This window comes from Aythya marila (genome assembly GCF_965140915.1).
Source record: "Aythya marila genome assembly, chromosome: 1".
NCBI lineage: Eukaryota > Metazoa > Chordata > Aves > Anseriformes > Anatidae > Aythya > Aythya marila.
Genome location: NC_139042.1, coordinates 543403 through 565343, shown reverse-complemented (window position 1 = coordinate 565343; position 21941 = coordinate 543403). Strand labels below are relative to the sequence as shown.

At 46.3% G+C, this 21941-nt stretch overlaps 1 protein-coding gene across 1 annotated transcript; it reads left to right on the top strand.

The window, feature by feature from the left end:
* Positions 1 to 3830: 3830 nt before the first annotated feature.
* Positions 3831 to 21537, top strand: RRM1 (ribonucleotide reductase catalytic subunit M1). The gene is made up of 19 exons (XM_082751848.1): positions 3831 to 3901; positions 4487 to 4575; positions 6247 to 6424; positions 6987 to 7087; positions 7702 to 7761; positions 9094 to 9133; positions 10049 to 10211; positions 10822 to 10963; positions 11683 to 11766; positions 12382 to 12543; positions 13036 to 13115; positions 13542 to 13743; positions 14811 to 14960; positions 15869 to 16090; positions 16514 to 16590; positions 17428 to 17563; positions 18822 to 18917; positions 19751 to 19939; positions 20268 to 21537. The coding sequence occupies exons 1-19, from the start codon at positions 3883 to 3885 to the stop codon at positions 20454 to 20456; spliced, it is 2379 nt and encodes a 792-aa protein (XP_082607974.1). The 5' UTR covers positions 3831 to 3882; the 3' UTR covers positions 20457 to 21537.
* The last annotated feature ends 404 nt before the right edge of the window (positions 21538 to 21941 follow it).

The following is a 21941-nucleotide window of genomic DNA, read 5'->3' as shown; positions in this document are numbered from 1 at the left end:
CTCTCTGCAGCTCAGTCCGTGACTCAAGCCTCCACCTCGCTCTCACGGTTTCCCCTGCTTTTTGGCCAGAAATATTCCTTGAGCCTGACAGCTCCCTGCTTGCAGCAGGGCTGCACCCAGCCGGGCAGCCTGGCACTGCTGTGCTATGAGGAGCTTCAGGATATGCCCGGCAGGCGACCTGCGAGCGCACAGAGCAAGGCAGCAGGACGGGGGAAAGCAGAGCTTCACCAGGAGGAGCAGGGAGAGCCAGCACAAATCCCCTCCTCGGGAAGAAATTGGGACTGGAGACCTGCCCGGCTGCGCTGAGCGAGCAGCCAGCAGTGTCACCATCAGGATGGTCACGGCTCTGTGAGGAGAGAGGCCTGAACTCTGCTCCCTGCTGACAGGAGCCTTTTGGACCCCTTGGTATGGAGATGGGCCAGCATCAGGACAGCACACAGCTCTGGGTGAGGCAGGGTGCAGATCTCCACATCTCTGTGTTGTACCTGGGGCCTGCAGAGCACGCCAGAGAGGGGGACCCACAGCCAGGCCCCTACTGCCAGGTGCTGGGTCAGACACAGGCGTGTGGGTGGGCAGGAGGGTGCAGCAGGATCAGATCCTCTGCTCTGGGGCTTCACACGACGCGACTTCCAGGTGCTGAGACAAACCCGGTTCAGTTCTGCGTCCTGCCCCAGCTCCATGCTGGTTTCCCAGCCGGGAAGGGCTCAATTCAGTCGTGTGGCCGAGGTGCCCGTGTCTCGGCCAGCCTGCGGCAGCCCGCTCAGACGGAGGAACTCTTGCTGTGGGAGCCTGGAGCAGGAACCCGTTAGCACAGAGGCGCCGCTCCAGCCACAGCTGTCTCCGAGCTGGGTGGAGGTAAGGTGTTGTGCAGCCTCAGGAAGTTTGTTTTTCGTTGCTACATTTCCTTCCAAAACTCACCTCTCGGGCACTGGGTTTATTGTGCTTGTTCTGATCTTGCCACAGCCATGCTGGCGGGGAGCAGGCTGGTTTTCCTCTGCAGCAGTTTAACCCGTGACGTACAATCACATCCTCATAAAGTGAAGCAACTGCCCCACCTACTATTGTTTTACCAAAAAAGAGTGAGTAAAACTCAAAGTAGAAGCACTTGAGGGCAAAGATCCGTGAACACAGCACAGGCTTCAAATGATCCAAGATGCAATTTTTTTCCTTCTGCAGGCCTTTTTCCAATCAAGTAGAGAAGCAACCCCAAATTTATTCCCATTTCCTGACCAGTTCCAAATGTTCCCTGCATCACCTCTCTGAAATGAGAGCTTTTTGGGCTGCCAGCCTCAGCGCAGTGTTTGTGCGTGGAGCTCTCAGGCTGCGTGGGGCCGGATGGTGCCCTGGGCATCGTCGGAGCCAACCTTGATGCTGATCAGTAATTACCGTTCTTGCTCTGAGCTGTGGTGGAACCAACACCCTCATGTGTTCAGTGTCACTTAATAGTAAACGGGGCTACATCTGGCTGGTGGATGGCTACCAGCAAGGGCCCCAGGGCTCAGTCCTAGGGCCAAGGTTTTTATCAGTGAGCAGGATACAGGAGTGGATGCATCCTCAGCAAGTTTGGTGACATTAAACTGGGAGGTGCTGCTGGCTTCCTGGAGGGACGAGGGGCCTTGCAGAGGGATCTGGATAAATTGCAGCATTGAACAATCAGCAGTGGCATGAAGTTCAGTGAAGGAAAATGCTGGGTTCTGCATCCGGGACAGAGCAATGCTGGACACAGGCACAGACTGGGAGATGGATGGGCAGAGAGCAGCTCAGCAGAAGGAGCTCTGCGGGTGCTGGTTGACAGCAGGCTCAGCGTGAACAGCAGCGTGCCCTGGCAGCCAAGAGGGCAAACTGCATTTTGGGTTGCATTAAACACAGCTAGGCAAACAGTCAAAATAGGTGATTCTCCTGCTGTATTTAGCGTTTCTTTGGAGAAAAGAATGCTGAGAGGCGACCTCATCACTCTACAATTTCCTGAGGGGGGAAGCACAGAGGGAGGTGCTGGTCTCTTCTCCCTCATAACCGATGGCAGAACACAGAGTGGCATAAACTGGGGCCAGGGGAGGCTCAGACTGGACATTAGGAAAAAATTGTTTACCATGAGGTTGGTCAAAAACTGGAACAGGCTTCCTAGCAAGGTGGCTGATGCCCCATGCCAGTCAGTGCTCAAGAGATATTTGGACAATGCCCTCAGTAATATGCTTGGTCAGGCAGTTGGACTAGATGGTTTCTGAAGGTCCAAGTGAGCTATCCTATCCTATCCTATCCTATCCTATCCTATCCTATCCTATCCTATCCTATCCTATCCTATCCTATCCTATCCTGCAACACCTGAGGCCCCCCATGCGGTGCTGCGTTCGCCTCAGCTCCCCCTGTCCCGCTCACACAGGCGGAGGCCGCGCTGCTCGGCACTGTCCCTGTGCGTGGGTGCACCTCTCGGGGGGAGGAGGCCCCACCGCTTCTGTGCGGGGAAGGAAGGTGCCATAAATGCTAACTGCAAGATGTTATCACGCCGTGTTAGACAGCTGCTGGTGGCTGCTGGCTTACAAGGCACCCAGAGAACGTTGGCAGAGGAAACGCTGACTTTGGGGGTTGCGTTATGTGTATAAACTTCAGCAGCGCTTTGGGCACTTTGGGGCACCGCTGTCCCTGGGTGCTGCCTGGACTCTGGGACATTTTCTGTCCCTCTGTGAGGAAAAATTTCTGCAGATGGTGGTTGCTGTTCCTCACACAGCATGGGGAAAGTGCTGCCTCACCGAGGCTGTCACTCCCAGTGTTTTAAGGGCAGCCGTGGGTTTTTTGAGATCCTGGAGGGCCTTTCTGCCATGACATGCCCTTTGCTCTGCCCCCAGCTGTGGCACCTTTACTTGTTGTATGACCACAGGCTGAAAGAGCTGGGCCTGTTTAGCCTGGAGAAGAGACGACTGAGGGGAGACCTCATCAATGTGTATGAATATCTGAGGGGAGGGTGTCCAGAGGATGGAGCTGATCTCTTTTCAGCTGTGCCCAGTGACAGGACGAGAGGCAGGGGCACAAACTGAAGCACAGGAGGTTCCAGCTCAGCATAAGGGGCACTTCTTTACTGTGAGGGTGATGGAGCCCTGGGACAGGCTGCCCAGGGAGGCTGTGGAGGCTCCTGCTCTGCAGATACTCAGCCCCCCCCGGCTGCCATCCTGTGCAATGTGCTCTGGGTGACCCTGCCTGGCAGGGGGCTGGGGTGGGCGATCTCCAGAGCTCCCTGCCAACCTCGGCCATTCTGTGACCGTGACTCTGTGAGGGGGTGCGGTGTGCCCCGGGGCTGTGTGTGGGGACGGGGGGAGCCCCCTCAGCGCAGGGCTGAGCGGGCACCATGCCAGCTACCCGCCTGAGGAGCGGAGCTGCGGGCCCCCCTCTCCTCTGGAGAACCTCACGAATATTAAACACTATTAAATATTAAATACTATTAAATACTAAATACGTATTACTATTTCGTATCATTATCGTTGCTATGCCGTGACGCGAATCGCGAATCGAGGTGTTTCGGCCCTTGGCGAGCCCCGTACTTCGCGCCCTCGCGCGGCCCCTTTCCCGCCCGGGCTGCCGCCGCCATGTTGGAAGCGGGCAAACCGGCGGCCCCCGCCGGGCGGGCGTCGCTGCCCGTGCCGGGCTGGGAAGGCGGGCACGGGGAGGGGGCGAGGCGGGGACAGAGCGGCGCGGGGCGGGAGGCAGCCCCGAGCCCGCGGCGAGGGGGAGAAATGGGACACGAAAATCGGCGGTGCCCGGATCCAAGATGGCGGCGCGCGGCTTCAGGCGGCGGGGGCGGGGCGCTACGGCGGCGCGGCGGGGCCAGCGCGCTTGGCGGGAGCGGGAGGCGCGCAGAGCGAGCGCGGCCCCGCAGCCGTTGGAGCCGCCATGCACGTCGTCAAGCGCGGTGAGGGGACGGGGGCGGCCCCGCGCCTCGGGGAGGGGGCTCAGCCCCTTCTCGGGGGGCCCCCGGCTTCTTCCCCGCTCGGGGGGAGCCCCCCGGGCTGCGGGGCGCGGTGCTGGGGAGCCCCCCCCGGGCTGGGGGCTGCCTGCGCCTCACGGGGCGGGGGGCGCGGGGGGGGGCCTGGGGGGAGCTCGGCCCCAGTTTGGGGCTGGGGACCCCCAGCTCGGTGCCCCGACTTTGTGGGGTGGCCCTGAAAATCGGGGTTTGGTCCCTGCAGAGGGCGGTGCCGGCGGGGGGTGTCGTGGCCCTGCGGGGTGGCTTTGAGGGGCTGCGAGCGCCCTGTGCCCCCCCCTGACCCTGCTCACGGCGAGGGGCGCAGCGCCCAGCACGGGCTGTGGGCAGCAGGGAGGGGGGTAGCTGGCCAACCTTCCCTTTGGGCCCTAATAGGGTCCCCAGGTGGGTTGCCCGCAGTGGTTCCCACCTGGAGGGCACCCCAGGAGGGTTGGCTCCTCCTGTGGGGTGCCCTGTGCTTAACCCGTGCTCCCCTGGCAGCGGGATCTGATGTCTGTGTAACCTCTTCCCCACCAGATGGGCGCCAGGAGCGCGTCATGTTTGACAAGATCACGTCGCGCATCCAGAAGCTGTGCTACGGGCTGAACGCCGACTTTGTGGATCCCGTGAGTCTGCCCCTTGTCCTGCTCCTGCTGGTGATCTCTGCTGAACGCCAGCAGCTGGGAGCAGACGTTGCCTGGTTATTCACCTTGGCAAAAGCCAAATGTGGCCGCCTGTGCAGGAGCCATTGGCTAATGTATTCGTAACACACTTCTTCTAACTGTGCTCTGCGTCTTTTGCTTTGTGGATGTAAAATCTGAGACTTGAGTAAGTCTCTGCTTTACCTACTGTAAGCTGCTTTGGGTAGATACCTCAAACAATGCTGAAGTGATGGAGCTTTTAGTTCTTAAAAACTGTTTGTTGCTCCAACTCAGATGTTAGGGTAGGTAGCTCACAACTTCAATCTGTAAAGCTTAAGCAAGACTATATGGAAAGTAGATCTTGATCCTCTTAAAACTAGGCGCCCTTTCTGTCAGAACTCCCATGTCATTCTAATATCCCCCCCCTTTTTTTTTTGAGCTCCATGGGACTTTGGGTGCACGTTGATTGCACCTATGCGAGCATCTCTGTTCACAGCCTGTGCAGAGGATCACTACCTCATGGATGTCTGTGAGATTTTCGTGTAGATGTGCAGAACTAGCCTGTTCATTTGGAGTTGCCAACCTGGGCTCTTCTCTGAGATGCACCGATCAGTTTTTGTGTCTTAAATTGCAACTGTAAATATTTGACATTCATTCTGTACCAAAAAGTGTAGTGCACAAAGTATGCTGCCTTGATCTCAACGACTTAAGTTGTTGGTGATGAGGACACAAGCAAGATTCTTAGGCCCCCTGACTTCAAATACCCCAGCCTTAGTAGTGAATCTTATTTTACATGAAGCACTGTATTTTTATTCATTTGGCAGTAGTAAGATCTTTCTTCCCAGAGCTGTGTTTCTCCTTCTGGATGTGGATCTTCCTGTTCCAGGTGCTTTACAAGCCAGCAATAAAAATCCTTAATGTGAAGTGCTTCCTTTCAGAGAATAAAGTTTGAAAATTACACATCCTGCTTTTGGAGGCCATTGGTGTTTCAAATGTGTGTAGCAGTCACCACCTTAGATCAGCCCTCTGTTCTGCAGTGTAGAATATTTCTTGTAGTGATCAGTGCTAATACTTGATAGAAAAGCAATAACTGCTTTTGAGATGGCAGATACAAAAGTCTTTTCCCAGGAAATGACTGGTAGATGAGGACTAGGTTAAGTCATGAAGCAAAAGGCGGTGTATCCCTTCCAGGGTTGATTTTTTTTTTTCTCTTGTTGCAAAGTTATTTTAAATATAGCACTTAAATGTCTCATCAGGCATTTTAAAGTCAAGCTTTATTTGTAGTTTTAAAACTTCCAAGCAAGTAATCTTTTAAACTGGTGTTTTTTTTTTTTTTTTTTCCTGAGTTTTGCTGCTACTTTTTTTCTAGCCTTTACGAAAGTGTCTGCAGAGAAAAAACTTTTTAATGATTCCAGATTAATGGTTTCTTCTTTCTTTGCTCTTTCCCTGACCTCCCTCCTGCCCCAGTATCACTTGGTTTAAAATTTTGGGTGTCAGTACTTCACTGAAAGAATTCAGTGTTTTAATTTGCCTTTTTAAAATTAAACAATGTAAAAGGTACTGTTTGTAGTGGAGCACGTCTTATACCCTAAATGGCTGAGATACCAGGATTTTTTTTAACAACAGGTAGCTGATCTGCACGATTTTCCTTTCTAGGCCCAGATCACCATGAAGGTGATTCAAGGGCTGTACAGTGGTGTCACGACAGTGGAACTGGACACGCTGGCTGCTGAAACGGCTGCAACCCTGACCACCAAGCACCCTGATTACGCTATCCTGGCAGCAAGGATTGCAGTGTCCAATCTGCACAAAGAAACTAAGAAAGTATTCAGTGGTAAGTCTGTTTGGGGGCATTTAGATAGCAATTAGTCAGAAAGGGAGTAGGAGTTTTAGAGGATATAAATATGGAAATCTTTCTTAAGCAGAAGGTACTAAGTACCCGGGCTAACTAAAAATGCCACGGAGATGAAAAACATGAGTTTTATGTGTCACTAGGAAAAGTGAAATTGCCTCTTTTGCGAAAAATAGATTTCACTTAAATAGATTGATGATTTATTTCCCTATAAATAGATTGATTAAAAATGTAACTGATTGAAATTAGGATGTACCCACTGTCTCTCATTTATTGCAATTACAAATTCTATAAAAAAAGCGTTGTAAGGCAAGTGCGTTAGCAGCTTAGTAATATTATTGAGCACGTAGAAGAAAAGTTGTATCTGCGTAGAGCTGGAAGGGGTTATTTTTGTGGATGGGTAGTCCTGCCTGTTAAATCTTTGAAAACAAATGACAAATGTTATATAGATATCTATATATATCTATATCTATCTATATCTATCTATCTATCTATATATATATATCTGTGGATGCACTTCCTTCTAAACCTGTTTCTGTTGTAGATGTGATGGATGACCTCTACAACTACGTAAACCCTCACAACGGGAAGCACTCACCGATGATCTCTAAAGAAACACTAGACATAGTTCTGGCCAACAAAGATGTATGTAACATTTCTCCAGTTTTGAAAATTCAGTGAACTAGTTAAGATGATGTTTTTTTCTTAAGTAAGCCATTTGTTTTAGGACAAAAAGCCAATACAGAAATGGGTACAGCTGATAACTGCTCTCTTCTGGAGAGTATAAAAGAAGGTGTAGGAATTTCCTTCATGTAAGGACATTTTCTTAAATGTCCTCATAGTCACGAACAGCATAATTAATTAATTTGGAGAAAAGGGCTTTTCACTGTGGCAATCTGTTTTGTACGCACAGAAGGGAGAGAAGAGGTTTGGTGTCTGATTTCATGTTGTTCCAGGCTTGTGTTTTTATGGGGACGTCACATTCTCATTTTGATTATATCTTGTGTTTCTTGGTGTCTAGTTAACGACTTCAGTAAAATGTTGCCAACAATTGTTCACTGTACTTGGAAAAAAATTGTTAGCACTGCATTTGTTGTTTCAACCTCAGTGTTCTTCCCTGTTTTTTTCACGAAGATCTCTCTGAATAATCTGTTTCACTACATTTTTGAGGCCAGAAATACCAATATCAGCATTATATCTGAATGTGAAGCCCCCACAATCCGAATGTAAATTAAATTTTTCTCTTTATTTCCCCTCAGCGCCTGAATTCTGCTATTATCTATGACAGAGACTTCTCCTACAACTATTTTGGTTTTAAGGTAAAAGACATTATTCATGATAACACCAAAGCAGCAGTCTTAGTTGTTCTGAAGCTGGGTCTCTTGGGAGGGATGGGAATTCTTGCAAAATCATTGGATTTGAACACAAAGGGCACTGGAAGTAGTTTGGGCATTAGTGGGTTGGTGAAAACGAAGCACCTGCACAAAGCTGTTGCCTGACTTCATGAATCATGTACTTTCTTCTTGGCTGTGCTCTGTTCCCTTGGCTGCTATAATATTCTAACTGTTAGGCTCCAAGTTATTTGCAGCTGAATGTCGTTGGAAGCTTCCCAGCTCATGCCGTTCCTCAAGGAAATAATCTAATTCTTAATAACCCAAAAAAGGCATTTTTGTTTTTCGCCATTGTTTTGTGTAGCAGTTGTTCTCAGTGTGTCAGCCCACGTGTTTGTCTTCTTCCATGCTGCTGGAACATCTCTCCCACAACCCGTCCAGTCTACTATGCCCCCACCATCTGCTCCTCCTGCTCCCCTAGTTGCCCAGCTGGTTTAGGGCACGATGCGGTGGGCTTTCTGTAGGGTTAGCTGGAGGGTATTTGGCTTCTCCATAGCACTGGGTACCTGATAGTTCATTGGCCTTAATGAATCTCTAGAAGAACTGGTGATCTTTGTGTAGAATTATGTCCAGGAGATTCTTCCATCAGCACGTGGTTTGGTGCTGTCAGGTGTGGGGGAAGCAGGCTGCAATGAGGAAACAACTCAGGTGTGTAGTGCAGAGCAGCTGCTGAAGCAGCATAGTCAGGGTGGAGAGAAGGGACCTTGAATGGGCGTGTGTGTGTGCTGCTATATATCAATGCCTGACATGAATTAATGAATTACTGCTGTAATTTATTAGGCACAAGCTTAAAAGGCATCTGCTCAAACTGTAGGGGCTTACCATATGTGTCATTTGGTGTGTTCATCACCCGGCACAGCAGATTGTGGTACAGGTTGTCTAGAAATCATTATCATAGTATAATTAATGACACGGAGAGGTGGCGTTGTGGAGAACAAGCCCTCACTTGCTGTCTAGCCTCAGTTCACTGTGGATTGAAAGGTGGTGTTGAACCTTGCTGCTCCATGCTACATAATTCACCCCATAATCCAAAGCAGAGTCCTCAGCGTTGGAATCTTATAGTGGACTTCTGGTTTTGGTTATTAGTCACTTAACATCCTTTGTCGTTAACAAGATGAGGAGTTGAGTGCAGGGTTGGTGCCTCTGTTGAAAGCTGGGGAAAGGAGCAGGAAGATGGTTGAGGTTGGAGCTTTCTGAATTAACAGGATTTTTAAAATTGAAATTCGAATGACTGCTAACATGCACTCTCTCTTTTTAAAGACTTTAGAACGCTCCTACTTGCTGAAAATCAACTCAAAAGGTAAGAACCGTCTCTGTCAACTTAAAGTGCTAGTTAAAAGTCAAGGCCATGGCTCAGAGCAAGGGTTGAGGAGGCAGATAGGCTATCTCGTAGAACAGGTCAGCAAAACCGTTGAGTATTGGCTTAAAAAAGATAGCAATCAAGTGACATGTTCGTAGTAGGTGTTCTCTGTACATGTGCAGCATCTCTTAGCTGAGAGTCGAGTGCCTGTCTGGTGGCATTGGAGTGCTTACTTGAACAACAGGTGGTCACTAATGAGCAGCACGGTGGCAAGTTTACCTGGGTGTTCCAGATAATGTTGGTGACCTGGGCACAGGTGCTTCACCTGTCTCTTACGGAGACCCCAGTGCTTTGAAAGCTGCCCCTTGCCTAGGGTGTAGAAGATGAAGGATTTTGTGTCTTACAGCTTGTTCCATAATGCTAGGCACTTCCTAATAAATTTAAGTTAGAGCTACTGTGCTGTCACTGCCAGTTAGTGCAGGCCTTTAGCCTGAAAATCCTAGGATGCAAAAGAGTGAGAGGTTAACTATAATGAAGTGTAGAGAGCAACTGGATGCTGGATTGCTGGTTGTGTTTTAACTGTTAATACTGTTTTCTTTTTCCCCGTGAGTACAGCTGAGCATTGGATCAGGTTGTTGGGAGGGGTTATCCAGTCCCAGTCCTAGAGTTTTTCAAGACCCAACTGGATGAAGTCCTGAGCAAACTGGTCCAATCCTCTTAGCTGACTCTTCTTTGAGCAGAAGATTGTACTAGAGGCTTCCTGAGGTTCCTTCCAACCTGAACTGTTCTGTGATTCTATGAAAACTCTGGCTCTCAAGTGGCCCATTGGATCTTATTACCACCACCTCTACTATCTGTACTAATTATAAACATCACACTGACATTCTTTTCTTCCTTTTGCTTTTTTGTGTCTAGTCGCCGAGCGTCCTCAGCATATGTTGATGAGGGTGTCGGTGGGAATCCACAAAAATGATATCGATGCCGCAATCGAAACTTACAACCTTCTGTCTGAGAGGTGGTTTACCCATGCCTCACCCACGTTGTTCAACGCGGGCACCAACCGGCCGCAGCTGTCCAGGTACCTGTGGCTTTCAAGCATGCTTAATGCAGAATGGGAAGAAGATGAGGTTTTGGTGATTGCATCTGTCCAAATGAAGTGCTGTCACAACTTCTGAATCTAGTAGCTGTGTTTCTGTGATTGTTCTATGAAGTTTTGAGAAGCTGTTGTCAAATTTAACTTGATATCTAGTGTAGTCTTTGGGGAAAAAACAGATGTGTCATTAGCTTCTCAAGCTAATGGAAGCGGCTGTCTTCTATTTCAGAGCTGCTTACATACATAGTCTCTTGTTGGTTAAAAAATGACTCCTGGTAATTGTTTTTTTTTTTAAATATGCTAAAACATTCCTCACAGTAGCAAGCATAACTGTTATGAAGTAGATCTGATTTTAAAAACGCTTTGCTTTGATAACAGAAGTGTCAGTAATAGAACTACTGTTTGTGATGTTTTCTAAAACTATCTTTTATTCCACGATGCAGTCTATGGTTTTGCTTCATTTTTTGCTTGGCATAGCATGTTAAATACACAGTTTTTGCCATTGTTTTTCTGCAGCCTTGGTACAATACTTAGTGATTTTTTATTTTTTATTTTTTTTTAATCTTTTTATGCTAAAGCTGTTTGTTTTCACTAGTTGCTTCCTGCTGTGCATGAAGGATGACAGCATTGAGGGAATCTATGACACTCTCAAGCAGTGTGCGCTGATCTCAAAGTCTGCTGGTGGGATTGGCCTTGCTGTGAGCTGTATCCGAGCCACGGGCAGCTACATTGCTGGGGTGAGTGTGCAGGCGGCGTACCCAGCAGAGATTAACCTTCTGGGTTCAGGAAAGGGCTGTACTTAGCTGCCAGATCAGCACGGCTTCTACCAGCACTGCTGTCACTGTAGCACAGCAGTTAGTCCAGCTCTGTAGTCCTTCCTTTCAGTATGCCCTGAAATGAGAAGGTTGGTTTTCCTTGGTTTTCCTTGGTTTTCCTTGGTTTTCCTTGGTTTTCCTTGGTTTTCCTTGGTTTTCCTTGGTTTTCCTTGGTTTTCCATGGTTTCCTAATACAAGTCCTTCCAAAAAGTGGATCAGATCTCATTCCAGTGCTTATCAGGCAATTCCAATTTATGTAAATATCAGCAGCCTAGGAAAATGCCTACAGGCTAATGCATTGGCCCTCTTCCTTTTCGTAAGTTTAACCACTTAAGATAATCTGTGGATGCATGTGTTTATTTATTTATTCCTTTTTGTCACCATGTATGTAACCTCTGCGAGCCTTTAGATTGCATTATGTCGAGGAATTAAGTTCAGATGGTGCATTTTTTACTTCAAGAAAAGAGAGGAGTGTGGGGGAGGATGGTGGTGTTACCAAAGCCCTGATTGAGGTGGTCAGGTGCTTGCTTTCAGGATGAGTTTGTCTGACCACCGAAATACATACACAGCTGTACAGAAATGCAGGCCCAGCTCTCAGGCCGTTGCTTTTCAGTAACAACAATTTTCCTGTGTCTGTGCAGACAAATGGAAATTCTAATGGACTCGTTCCAATGCTGAGGGTCTACAACAACACTGCTCGCTACGTGGACCAAGGCGGTAACAAGGTATTGGCTTAGCCTTAAATTGGGGTGAGGGGGTTGACCCAGGTCAGAAGGAGACCACATCTGTGAAAGATTGAACCAGTAGCATCAATGTGGTGGTAGGTGACATGTAATTACAAAAAGGATTCCCTTCCCTTGTTTCTAGTCTGGTGTTCTCCATTCACCATGCATTTTATTGTGTAGGTATACATCTGCTGTATGATGTGTACACGTTAGTTCAGCCTCTTGCAGTGGCTATCAGTCACTCTTTGTATGCCCTGTATTGAATTAAGGTGTAAGACTGAAGAAAGATTTTTGTTCTGTATTCTTTATATTCAGATAGTCCAGAGGTCAGTGGGGGCATGACTCAATACGTAAATCTAAGACTTGTCAAGCTCCTGTTGACACAGAAGGTATTTTTAGTGTGGGATCGTTTTTATTAAGAATCTGGAGCTAGTAGCATGACCTAGTTCCAGTAAGTGAGAGCAAGAGTAATGTAAAAAAGGATATTGAAATTACCTTAACAAGACTGTAAAACTAAGTTCTAGTTAGTTCAGGGCATTTTGTTCAGTCAGCAGCACTGTGGGGAATATTTTCAAGGGCCATTTGTTCTGATCCTGACTATATTTTATGTATCAGAGACCTGGAGCTTTTGCCATCTACCTGGAGCCTTGGCATCTGGACATCTTCGAGTTTCTTGACTTAAAGAAGAACACGGGGAAAGAAGAGCAGCGTGCCAGAGACCTTTTCTTTGCCCTCTGGATTCCTGATCTCTTCATGAAGAGAGTTGAAACCAACCAGGTAAGAAGCTTGATTGGTGTGGGAGAGGTCTGTTAATGGAGAAGCATGGGGTTTGCAAGTGCTGTGGAGCTGGCTTCCTAGCAGCAGTGGAACTTGCCTTCTATCATGCTTTGCTTCATGGTTTAATCTTGCAGCCCATGACTGATATACCATTATGCTAAATTTTTAGTCTGGAGTACTCTGAAAGCATCAAAATCTTCTCAGTAAATGGATCTTTGTGTGACTGCTTGAAAATGGGTTATATTTAATAATTACTCATTTCAGAATTAAAAAAGGAGTTTGATCATAAATATTCATATAATTGATTTTTAAATAAACCATACTACTCAAACACTTTCCCTATGTCTGCTGGAAGAGTTGGTTCCTACTTTTTAAGGATAGGAACTGTGAGTTTTTGTGTTTCTGTTTACAACAGGATCTGCTGCTAAAGTTGGATGTGTTAATTAAAAGTTAATTAGCAGATTTTCTCTAAGTATTTTTTTCTTCTTACAGGACTGGTCCTTAATGTGTCCAAATGAGTGTCCTGGCCTAGATGAGGTGTGGGGAGAGGAATTTGAGAAACTGTATGAGAGGTAAGAAAAGTGGCAGTCATCCATTTAGGGAACGGCCCTCATGTGGTCTATGGGAGCCAAGGCACAGGTTTGTGGTGTTGGCTACTAAGTGATCACTGCGTTGAATTATCAGGTTGATAAATGGACAAAGACTGGGATGTCTGGTTACTGTTTGATTCATACTGCAAACTGCTTAACATAGAACTACGTATGAAAGATTATTTTAGAGGAAAATTTTGCAATGGTTCCTGCTGAAAGCTCTTGGTGGCTTTCTTTTGAGCTAGTTGTGTAGGGTGCTGTAGTGAAAGCTTTCTGTTTCCTTTAAAAATGAATTCATACAGTTCAGACTTAAATGGAGCCTTGCCCTCCTGGGAACCTTCTGTTAAGAATGATTGATTCCAGTTTTTGGAGAGTGGGGGTTGATAAGCAATGTGTGCCCTGTTGCAGTTACGAGAAGCAAGGCCGTGTCCGCAGAGTGGTGAAGGCCCAGCAGCTCTGGTATGCCATCATCGAATCGCAGACAGAGACTGGCACACCTTACATGCTGTACAAGGACTCTTGCAACCGGAAGAGCAATCAGCAGAATTTGGGGACCATCAAATGCAGCAACCTGTGTACAGAAATAGTGGAGTATACCAGCAAAGATGAGGTGAGTGGAGACAAGGAACTTGCAGCATTTAGGAAAGGTGTGACTGTGCCTGCACAGCTTTTTAGAATATGTCTCACTTGTAGCTGGGGAAGGGAACAGGTGGCTAAGAAAATTGAGGATTTTCTGACTTGAGTGCTTACAGCACTTCTACTAAGTCTGTGTGTGGCGGTTTCCCTTCCTTTCCAAGTCCTGTGGAGGATTTGGTATAAAAGAAGATACCCATCAAAGCAAAACTCTGGCATCTTGATAGAGAAGTGAGCTCTTTGGCTTCTAGGAAGCTGATATAAGCATCTTTTATGCTGAAGGTTTAGTAAAACTGTACCTCTCTGAGCTCCAGACTTGCAGTTCAGTCATAATTCTCCCTTGAGTTCCCTGTCTCATCTGGGTGCTCTACAGATGTACTATGTTTGGATTGCAGCATTGATAACAAAGGTGAAGAAAGAACATAGAAATGTGTTAGTGCTAATACAGCATGGTACATTTTGAGTGCAAAAAAGCTCTTGGGACTATTAAAACTGAAAGAATAAGTTTCTGCTGCCTGAGCCAGTAGTGGTTCTTTAGCTTACGCTCCTTGACATACTCATAAAATCCTGAGTACTCTAGAGGAGACGGAGCCATCTTGCCTGTCTGTGCTGCACAAGAAACCTTAGCCAACTTGTTTCAGTTCTCCTGGGTCTGGAAATAATGTGAGTGTTAAAAAATAATGAAAATAACGCTGTAATATATTCTGGGTCTAATGGAGATCAGTTGCTGATTTTGATACCACAAGAAGTGGTAAGGCCTGAGTGCTGGAAGGGAAGCTTACAGGCAGCAGGACTGACCAGGACAGAGAACTGAATTTTTATGGTGATATTGATATCTACTAAATCTTTCTCAATTGTTGTTAACCTTTTTTCAGCTTGTAAAAAAGCATAGAAATGAGGAGTGTATTTTTCCATCCTTGTAGCTTGCTTGGTTCTTTGTTTCTGTATAGTTTGGATAGAGAGCATGCTCTGGGATTGGGAGAGTGTGTATTTTGCGTGAGGTGTTGGCTGGCATGACAGTTTTTACTGTGCTTTTTTCCACAGGTTGCAGTTTGTAACTTGGCCTCTATAGCCCTGAATATGTATGTCACTTCAGAGCATACGTATGATTTCAAGAAGCTAGCTGAAGTCACTAAAGTTATTGTCCGAAACCTGAACAAAATCATTGATATCAACTACTACCCTGTGCCAGAGGTGAGTGCTGTGCTGCGGCTGAAGGTGTGCCACGAGTCTGGTGACAAAGGGCCTGTTGTTCTCTAGCAATCCCAGTTCAGTCTTGGGCAGAAGGAATCAGTGAGGGGTTTTGTAAACCTGTTTAGGCTAGTTGTTGGGAGTTCTATTAACTAACCGTTTGCAGATGTGAACTGTTATTAGTGGCTTCTTAAGTTTCAACCTGGAGCGCTTCCCTAGCGAAGCAGTTGTAGAAGAATCCTCCCCTTGAGATGGTTTGGAGGTTGGATTTCTTTTCATATGAGTGGATTTCCATAAAGCACAGAACAGCACTAGACACAGAGTGGAAAGCAGAGCAGAGGGAATGATCCTGGAAAGATACCAAGAAGGTGTAACTCAATCTTGAAATGTTGGCTTTGTGTATTTTTGGTAGAGTGTACACGCATTTGTCTGGAAAGAAAGTGGAGAGAGCGTTGGGAATTGTGGACGGGGAATGGGAGCAAAGTTCTTTGCATTGCAACAAAGCCACAAGGCAAGCAGCAGAGGAGGAAATAAGCAAATACTCAAAGTTTGAGGCCAAACCTAGTGAGGATTAGTTTTTTCAAGCATGTACAATTAGAACGCTCGAGTTCAAAAGCCTTTGTGGGCTTGTTTTTCAAGAAGTGTTCATTTCTAAATCATGCTTCCCTTTGTGTGTCAAGTTGAGCAATTAGAATTAGTGATCACTTCAAACACTTAATGTTGGTCCTTAAATTTGTGCCCTACAAAATAGCTAACAGTGGGAAATTGGGCAGAACTGGAAGCTGGGATGTTGCAGCAGAATACAAATTAAGTCAGAGGTAGACGGTCTAATTTCCTTCCAGAGGTCCTTTCCAGTTTAACTTATTCTATGATTCTGTGTAGTGCTGCTCAAGTAATTATTCTTTTTGCAGGCTGAACGCTCCAACAGACGCCATCGTCCCATTGGCATCGGTGTGCAGGGTTTGGCAGATGCTTTCATTCTGATGAGATACCCCTTTGAAAGTCCGGAGGCCCAGCGCCTGAACCAGCAGATTTTTGAGACCATTTATTACGGTGCTTTGGAAGCCAGCTGTGAACTTGCGGAGGAGCAAGGACCGTATGAAACATACGAGGGTTCTCCTGTCAGCAAAGGAGTAAGTACCAGGAACTGTCTTGTGTCAGGGACAGATCTGTGAAAAGCAAGTAATGTGGTTGTGCCTGGTCATCGATACAGGAGAATTATGATTAAAACACATTATTATAGTAATATATGCTGATAATATTGCATCAATGCAAAGGATGCTAGAGTTCCTTCCATCGTTTGGCTTTTTAAGTGCGTTAAGAAATATATAATTTAAACTGAGGTGCAGAGAACAATAAAAGGAAGATTCAGCTTGTACTGGCTGGCCCCTTTAGCATGATTAAAACATTGAGTGTTTGTAAGATTATGGTACAGGAGCTTGGCTGAGGCTCAACTGTAGTGGATAGTTAACAGGAATAACAGGTTGATTTGTAATGTGATTTATAAAATCTGGAGAAAAGAGCACCCTAATTTGTACCACTCTTGTGTTCTTCAGATTCTTCAGTATGACATGTGGAATGTCACCCCGTCTGATCTTTGGGACTGGAAGGCTTTAAAGGAGAAGATTGCTAAGTGAGTATTCTTGCACAGTTTGTATTAAATGTAAATTGCATTTGATATGTTATGACTGATTTGAAAACAAAAGAGGTCACATAGAAAAATGGCCCTGTGTTTTCTTTTATTTTCCCCCCTCAGTAGATTTTTCTTCAAATCTTTTTTGTAGTTTTTTTTGTTTGCTTTTTATTCTTACATGCCAAAGTGAGTCCATCCCATAGACTCTGTTTTAGCTGAGCTCTTGTTTCATCTTGGATGCATCAGCCAAATGGTTTGTGTTCCAGTTAAACAAATGTAGTGGTGAAACAGAGTCAGCCAGGCTTGGAAGCTGTTTCCTCAGCTGACAGGACAAAGCAGCTGAGCCTTGAATGTCCTGAAGACAGCAACTGTTGAAGTGTGAAGTCACTGTAATGAATTTATTCAGTTTACATGGGTTTAGTTTTCAGATGTAGTAAATCTGTCTGCTGTCTTGCGTATGGGGAGGCTTTTTATGGGCTGCTTGTTTTGTTTTTGCCTGAGCACTGCAGAGTTGTGTGCCTGACAGATTTTTTTCTATGCACCCTTTCGCATGACTAAATAATTTGGAAAAGCCTGGTTAAAGATGAAAATAGCTAAGACTTGAGTTAAGCTTCTGTATTGACCCACATTGCAAGCTTAGTGGAACTTCTGTTTTTTACTGCAGCTAGTGAGAGATTTTTCAGGTTACTTCAGGAAGGTAAGATTTCTGTATGTGTGAGCTGAGAGTTCCTTCTTTGGCTCTCTTAGCTCTGTGCAGTCTCTAAACTATTATTCTTGGGCCTTTTCTGTCTTGTCTCACTTGGTTGAAACTTTCCAACTCTTGACTATCGTTGCTAGGTATGGTGTCAGAAACAGCCTTCTCATTTCTCCCATGCCAACTGCTTCTACTGCTCAGATCTTGGGCAATAACGAATCCATTGAGCCCTACACCAGTAACATCTACACGCGCAGAGTCCTTTCAGGAGAGTTTCAGGTAAGCACTTGAAGCAGGTGTGGCAGAGAGCTTTTCTGTAGTCTTACTTCTGATAACTTTCACTGTTTAGAAAGACAAGATGGATGCTGCATACTTGATTACTTAATTCAATTGGATGTTTATGTTGAAGGCCAGAATTGTTAAGGAAAACATCTAACCAGCATGTCTGCACTGTTTTTACTGCCAGGGAATATGCAAAATTTTAGAGAAGTGTTACTCTTCTCTGGAAAAATAAACAAAACACAACACTCTGTAAGACCTTGACATTGCCTGCAGGAATAATTTGCTAATGATGAGTGAAATTAATGAAGATACATGCATGCATGCTCTGGGAAGAGTAACTGAGACCACAGTGCTGCTTTGTGCAGTTCTGAGGAAACAGCTGTGTGTAAAGCACTGAGCAGATCTGTGAAGAGGTTATGTGAAAGCTGTACAGATGCAGAGCTATCTGTCGTGTATGAAAGAGTATGAAACAACTAGAGTTCTGGAGGCAGGAGTTAACAAAGAGCTCTAGGTGGGACAGAGGCAACACATAACTGTTAGGGAGGTCTGGTCTGTCCCCCTGGGGTGTCCCCTCATCAAAGCACTCAATTTCCTCCTGACAGCAGGATCAAATCAGGCCCGTGTGGTCACAACAACAGGTTTATTATCCTGCTCTGCTGTGTGGGTCAGGTGCAGGGCTGCTGGACAGGTACCCCCAAACAGTTCCAGCAAGCAAAAGTTTGTTGTTATTTTCCTCCCAAATAAACAGCCTGCACATATTTTGTTCTTTGCCCTTCTGACCCCAGTCTTGCTGATTTTTTACCCCCTTATTTAGTAATTCAGTAATTCAGGTTGTGGTCAGTAGCCCTGGTAAGCCAAGACCTCTCATTTTCATATCTTTTGTCGTTCCTCACGCAGGGGAGTTCCATACACTCTCCTTTCACATCTGTAATGTCCAGAAGCTTCTCCCATTGCTGCCTTACTAGTTTAGCTCCATCCTGGGGTCAGCCAAGCATTGCAGACAGCCTTCTGTTGTCAGCAGTGGCCAGCAGCTTCTCACGTTTGTTACCTGTTACTTTAACTTCAGGCCTAGTCTGGCCGTTTGCATGCATACCTCAGTGCTAACGGAAGAGTGAAAGTTTGTCAGTCTGAAACAAGGTCTTGTTTATCTATTGAAAAACGTGAATGTTGGTGTGGATTTCTGTACTGCAAGGCAGGGCGTTTGCCTTCTCAGAATATATCAGTGCTTTTGTTCTTTGGCCTTTGCTCTTCACAGGTGGTGAATCCGCACTTGTTGAAAGATCTCACAGAGAGGGGCCTGTGGAATGAGGAGATGAAAAACCAAATCATCGCCCACAATGGCTCTATCCAGGTATGCATGAGAAGCTAGGAGAATGGCACCGGGATTCCTGCCTGTCTGAGGGCTGATTTCCACACAATGGTCTGCTCTATATGAGTGACTCAGCTAACATGGGGAATAAAAGCTATAGTTGGGAGCATTTCTGTTAGAAATATGAGGGAATGTGTCTGATCTCAGTGGTAATTTGTTCCTGCTGGAGCCTGCCCATATAATAGGGAATTCCAAGGGAAATATGCTACTAATTACTATGAGGACAAGTACAGAGTTGGGCTGCTTTACTTCATGCAGATTCTGCAAATGTTTGGATTCCCATTTGTCGTACAGATTGTAAAGGGGTAATTATGTAGCAGGGAGTTGGCTTGAGACAGGAGCCAAGTGTATGACATCCAGATCTGGAAGGTGTGTGTAGAAGAGCCTGTGTGGAACGAAGCATTTATGCTCTGCCGTTTGAAATGCTGCTGTGACTGTTGTGCTTGGAGTCATGCATGCTAAAAAAAAAAAAAAAAAGCACGTCCTACTTGTCAGGAAGTGTGGAGGGTACCAGCTGCTGGATTGCTTTTTGTAAGACCTCACAACTATTTAGGACAAAACATTAATGTCCTATCTGGAAACATTTATTTCCCCTTGAATTCCCCAGAATAAACCATCCTGTTAGAGCTAGTACTGTTTCCTTATGCTTGGGTGCTTTCAGATGCAGGATATTTGGGTTCAGTGATGGAGTTCAGGTGCAAGAAGCCTTAGTCCTAGTCTGGTGAAATCAGCAATTCATGAATATTTTGTATAATGTGACCATTTGGGCAGCCACTGGTTACACTACATTGGAAAACTCTTCCCGTTTCTTTTAGAATATATCTGAGATTCCTGACGACTTGAAGCAACTCTATAAGACGGTGTGGGAGATCTCCCAGAAAACTATCCTCAAGATGGCAGCAGACAGAGGAGCTTTCATTGATCAGAGCCAGTCTCTCAACATTCACATTGCAGAACCCAACTACGGCAAGCTGACCAGCATGCATTTCTATGGGTGGAAGCAGGTATCGGAGAGGGGCAGGCTGGGGGGGCTTGTTCGGAACAGATAGCAAATAGGGTTTGATAAGTTCTTTCATGAAAAGTTGGTCTTGCTGATTCTTAGAAGGGTAAACGGCCATCTCCTTCCAAGAATCCGGTGTTACTGGTGGAATATCTCTCTGGGCAATAAAGCTGCAGATGCCTGTGGCACTGCTCCCACTAATTGTCTACCAGACATCGCTGTGAGGCAAGCACAGCGGTGTGGCCGAGGAAGGTCAGGTCCAGCAGTTCAGAGGTTGGCTGTGTTGCATGCCAGCCCATTCCAGCTCTTACATTCACTCTCTTGCTCCGCAGGGTCTGAAGACTGGCATGTACTACCTAAGGACAAAGCCAGCTGCTAACCCCATCCAGTTCACGCTGAACAAAGAGAAGCTCAGGGAGCGGGAGAAGGCCTCCAAGGAAGAGGAAGAGAAGGAAAGGAACAAAGCAGCCATGGTGTGCTCCCTGGAGAACCGGGATGAGTGCATGATGTGTGGCTCCTAACAGATCAGCCCTGCAGCACCAGCAAAGCCATTCCACCTGGTGTGATTCCTTCTAAGATAGGTGCATCTAGCGTAACGTCAGCATGTAGGGGCTTGCTGGAGCTGTGGCAAGAGGGGGGGGATCACTGTAGTGTATTGTAGCTTCCCCATCCTTGAATTGGGGGTTGGTGCACAGGTTGGTGCATGGATAGAATGCATAAGAAGTTTGTATATTGCTTTTGTAGCTGGGCTTACGGGAAACTTAAGTGCTCTTGCATGGTCTTACGTTGAACCCTATAGGCAGGACGCTTCCTGAACAGATGGGGAAAGTTCTAATGCCACTTACCTTAAAGGCCTGTCCTTGGGACTTCAGATAATTGTTTTCCTTTACTAAAGTCTCTCACTTGTGTCTTCAGAGAAAGAAGTGGACCTGACTGTTATGGTCTCCTTTGCTGTGGTAAGACAGCAGGAAAGTAGCCCTATGGTAGCTGTGTTGTACGCCTGCTCTGCAGGCTGCCATGGCAAAGGAGCAATTTACGTTAGGCTTATCCAGATGGTGTGTTCACAACTGCCAGGACTTTCTCCCACCACTTCTTGCTCTTCTTGTGCCTTCCTCTTCCCTTTCCAAAAATATTTTTGAAGGTGCAAGAATGGTGGTGGGTGCCTTACCACCTGGAGACTTCATTTCCTCCACCCAGCCTGACAGGATGGGCATTGCTCTCGTGTTAAATCCTCCTTTTTGTCTCCGACCAGGAAATGGCAGAACTGCCGCAGTGTGTTCTGTTCTGTGTTTAAAAACCCTCTCTAATTTATCATTCGGTTTACTGGTCATAGAATTCTGTGTTGTCCAAGTGCACACACCATCTTTTTTTTGAAGAGCTGCATTTGTCCACCCCAGCTAGTTGTTCAAACTTTTGGAAATGCGTTTTTATTTCCCTGTGTACTTAATCCCCCGCTCTAATGCGATGGGGCTTCATCACCCAGTTCTTAAATATTTATTGAATTCATGTACCATACAACTAACCCTTTAATCCAGCCAAACTCAATAAAATGTGGAATGTCAGAGGAATGAACAGTGGTATCTTGGGAACATATTTTTTTTTTATTAAAAGTGAACTGTAGCAGCTGGAGACTTGAGCCTTGTTTGTGAGCCCTGCACTTACTGCCCGCAGTTCCTCGTACAGAACCGCCTGCAGGCTGTTGGGTGATACGAGGCATGTGAACAGAATCCTGTTTGCTGGGGCAATGCTGCTGAACTCAGTAGGGCATCCGTGTATCTGTGTCACTTTGCAGATCTGGCCGTAAGGTAAACACAGGTAAGGGTCTGAAATAGTCATGGAATCATAGAAGGGCTCAGGTTGGAAGGGACCTCAAGGATCATCCAGTTCTGATTCTCCTGCCATGGGCAGGGACACCACCCAGCAGATCATGTTGTTCAGGGCCTCATCCAGCCTGGCCTTGAGCACCTCCAGGGATGGGGCATCCACAGCTTCTCTGGGCAACCTGT